At 37.3% G+C, this 3,449-nt stretch overlaps 1 protein-coding gene across 1 annotated transcript; it reads left to right on the plus strand.

The window, feature by feature from the left end:
• Positions 1-355: 355 nt before the first annotated feature.
• LOC104505185 (chromosome unknown open reading frame, human C2orf69) lies at positions 356-1,405 on the plus strand. Its single transcript, XM_010151458.1, has one exon. The coding sequence runs from the start codon at positions 371-373 to the stop codon at positions 1,193-1,195; it is 825 nt and encodes a 274-aa protein (XP_010149760.1). The 5' UTR covers positions 356-370; the 3' UTR covers positions 1,196-1,405.
• The last annotated feature ends 2,044 nt before the right edge of the window (positions 1,406-3,449 follow it).

Genomic DNA, 3,449 nt, shown 5'->3' on the forward strand with positions numbered 1-3,449 from the left:
GGTAAGATAATCACTGTTTCTGCGGATAAATACTGTAAAATTATTAGGTGCCATACTAAGTTGAGCAATAATCTTCTCTTGAAGTCAACAAAAATTATGAATACTTCCATGTGCTTATTTTTATTGTGTTAATTTTAGTAGTATTAAAAATGGGTGGTAAAAATATTGAAGTAGAATAAGTAAATATAAATATGCTGGTTTCTATAATGAGTTTCTTGTTATGGAAGCCTAGCAAGCGAGTGCTGCTTTGGTGCATGTTGCTCTGTTACAGTCCTTCTCAGTATAAGTATGCTAGAGAGAGATGAAGTCTTTTCACAGTGTGGTAACATGTCTTTTTTTTTTTTTAATTTTACAGAACTATCATGACATCATGTCTTGCCACCCAGAAAACTTTCAGTGGGAGCACTGGAGCTTTGAAAATGTTGCTACCATACTTGCTCGCCGGTTCCCGAATAGCTTTATTTGGGTTGTAAAGTGTTCTCGAATGCACCTGCACAAATTCAGTTGTTATGACAACTTTGTGGCAAGCAACATGTTTGGAGCACCAGAGCACAGCACTGATTTTGGAGCTTTCAAGCATCTCCATGCATTGCTATTTAATGCTTTCAGACTCTCTCAGAATATTCTGCTGTCCCAGAAAAGCGTGCATGGTGTCAGCAAGGATGCAAAAATAGCTGCTTGTAAATCACAGCCGCAGTCTGTTCCTACAACAAATGGCTGCTCGTCCACAGAAAGAGAGAGAGATTGTGAATGCTCTAATAATTCTGCTATGAACTTCGTTGTACCGTCTGCTGTAGGTGCAGTGTCGTTTACTTTGATTGGCTTCAGTAAAGGTTGTGTGGTTTTGAACCAGCTGCTTTATGAGCTCAAGGAAGCTAAGAAAGACAAGAATACAGATGCCTTCTTAAAAAACATAAAAGCAATTTACTGGCTGGATGGTGGTCACTCGGGAGGAAGCAATACTTGGGTTACTTACCCTGAAGTGCTGAAAGAACTTGCACAGACAGGAATTGAAGTTCATGCTCATGTTACACCATACCAAGTGTTTGATACAATGAGGTCATGGATTGGGAGAGAGCATGAGAAATTTGTACAGATACTTGAAGAATTTGGTGTGGAAATAAATGATCAACTACATTTTGCTGATGATGTTCCCTCCTTAGATAACCATTTCAGAGTTCATGAAGTATTTTGAGACTGCATGTATCTGGATAGTACATTCATTGCAAAAGCACTTTGGACACTCTAAAGGTTGTCATCCAGATATACAGTTTTGAGCAGACACTTTATGAAGAGAATACTGAATCAGCCCTTTGTTGCTAGTAGATAGTATATAGAAATTTCAGTAGGGGATTGGGACCCCATGCCTACCACAGATTTCATCATTTGATTCCTGGGAAAAAAGTGTTGTGAAGAACTAGCCTATACATGGGGTTTTTTGTTAAATGTGAATGTTTATTCTCAAACCGTTGGCAGAATTTTTACTCCTGGGTGTGTAGTGTCATATACTGCCTTTAATGGGAGTTTAAAGTAATCAAGACTTTCAGATGTCTGGCTGCTTCAATTCAGGAGCTTCCAGGGCTAAAAACTTTGGTCTTTGTCATTACTAGATGTAATGTTTGGTTTTTGGCTTAAGGAAAACGATGATTGTTAGAACAATTTTAGTTATATATTTTGGTGAAAACTGTTTTAATTAGTTAATGTTACATACTGGAAGATTTAATTTCTCCTAATTGAAACAAAGTTGAAAATCTTTACCTTTGGAATAATAGTGCCAATCCAGTTTTCTTCCTTACCTGCACCTTGATTTTTCTGTCGCTTTAAAGATTCATTAATTCATTGTTTAGTATCTGCTAGCGAATAGCCATTTCACCTGGGAGCTTGAGAATTTTGACACAGCTGTTAAATGACCAAGAATGTGGGTGAGGGTGTAGCTTACTGCTGTTTCAGCATACCTTGCTATTGCTTCGACTGACTCCTGTAAGGACCAGCAGTAATACCTGTATTTTCAAGTCAAGAGGTGTCTTTATCCCTGCCTTGGACTGATGAGGTTTTTTTCTTGCTAATTGCTGTGTGGATGTTGATCTAAATCAAGCCATAAGTACGTAATGTATTACAAGTTGCCTAAAAAGTTTTAGACTGTGTTGACTGTAGCTATTTCAAAATGCTTCTGGTTTTAGAACTGTTATCTCCTTTAAATGTATTGCAGTAGTTGCTTCTAGAGCCACTCAAAGGCTATATTCAGAGCCTAATTTTTTGTACAGGAATCAAACAACCCACTAATTAAATGGAAAGCTGGACAAATCAGATACAAAAGATGTAATCTAGTTCAGGCCCCAAACCTGAATGTTCAAACTGGAAAGAATTACTGGAAGATGGACAAACAAGGGTATTAGTGGAACTTGTCTACTGTTGTAACTTGACATTTATCTACAAATAAATCTTAGAATCACTCTGAAAGACAACTGCAGCTGTTACCAATTAACCAGTAGCTTAAAATGGTTTTGGATTTCCTCGAAGTATAGAAATACAAAAGCAAGTTAGCAAAACACTGTGACGATCACACAAACAAATGTGGCTCAGTTCTGAAAAAAGGCACTTTATTCAACTTTGGCCCTATGTTTGATGGCTTAGCAACATCTCCCTGGTTCTTACTTCCTCTGACTCTTGACATTATACAAGGAAAGCTGTGTGTTGTCTTTCTTCTGTTGGCATCGTTAAAACTTAAAAGGTTCTCCGGAGACAGCATTTTCACAACTCTTGCTGAGGTTGTGCACATTAGTGACCGCTGAAGAATGAGAAGTATGTTGAACTCTTAAGAAAATTTTGTTAATACTCAAAATATTAGGGGTAGTAGAAAGGATTATGCATAGGGTGTGCACCTTACAATGGGAAAGGGAACTCTTAGCCTAATAGACCTAGTTGATCAAAAGGGGAAATAGGCTATTTTAATTGATGGAGAAGAGTGCCACATGCAACCCAATTGTAATATTTTATAAAAGAACCTGAAATATAGTTCCAGCTGCCTTTTTTTTTTTTTTTACTTTGTTCAATCGTGTTTAATGATTACCTTCTTAATGGGCTTGTAACAACTTGTTTAAGTGTTCCAAGGAAGGCTATTTCTGGTTTTTGGTCCTTTTGATAATGCAGCGTATGCGAGGACGTTTTTCTGTAGAGAAAATATGGGTCACCTAACAAAGTGGTTTTAATAGAGAGCCTACAGTTTCCTTGAAATATCTTTAATTATCCATTTATAAAATAAAACCAACAAAAACGCCAAAATACACTGGTGGTTTTGCTCCCTCTCACTTTCAGACTGAGCATACTTGAGTATGCTAAAACTTGCCCCATCCAATAAGACTGCAGATCACAGAACAATTTCTGAACAATTCTTTGCCAGCCAAAACAGCAGGGTTGTTGCAAGCTTTTGGAAACAGCTATTAAAATAT

The sequence above is a fragment of the Eurypyga helias genome, unplaced genomic scaffold (assembly GCF_000690775.1).
Source record: "Eurypyga helias isolate BGI_N326 unplaced genomic scaffold, ASM69077v1 Scaffold18255, whole genome shotgun sequence".
Classification (NCBI taxonomy): domain Eukaryota; kingdom Metazoa; phylum Chordata; class Aves; order Eurypygiformes; family Eurypygidae; genus Eurypyga; species Eurypyga helias.

Bases quoted from the DNA above. Each gene is read 5' to 3' on its own strand.
- LOC104505185 (XM_010151458.1), top strand. From the start codon at position 371: ATGTCTTGCCACCCAGAAAACTTTCAGTGGGAGCACTGGAGCTTTGAA.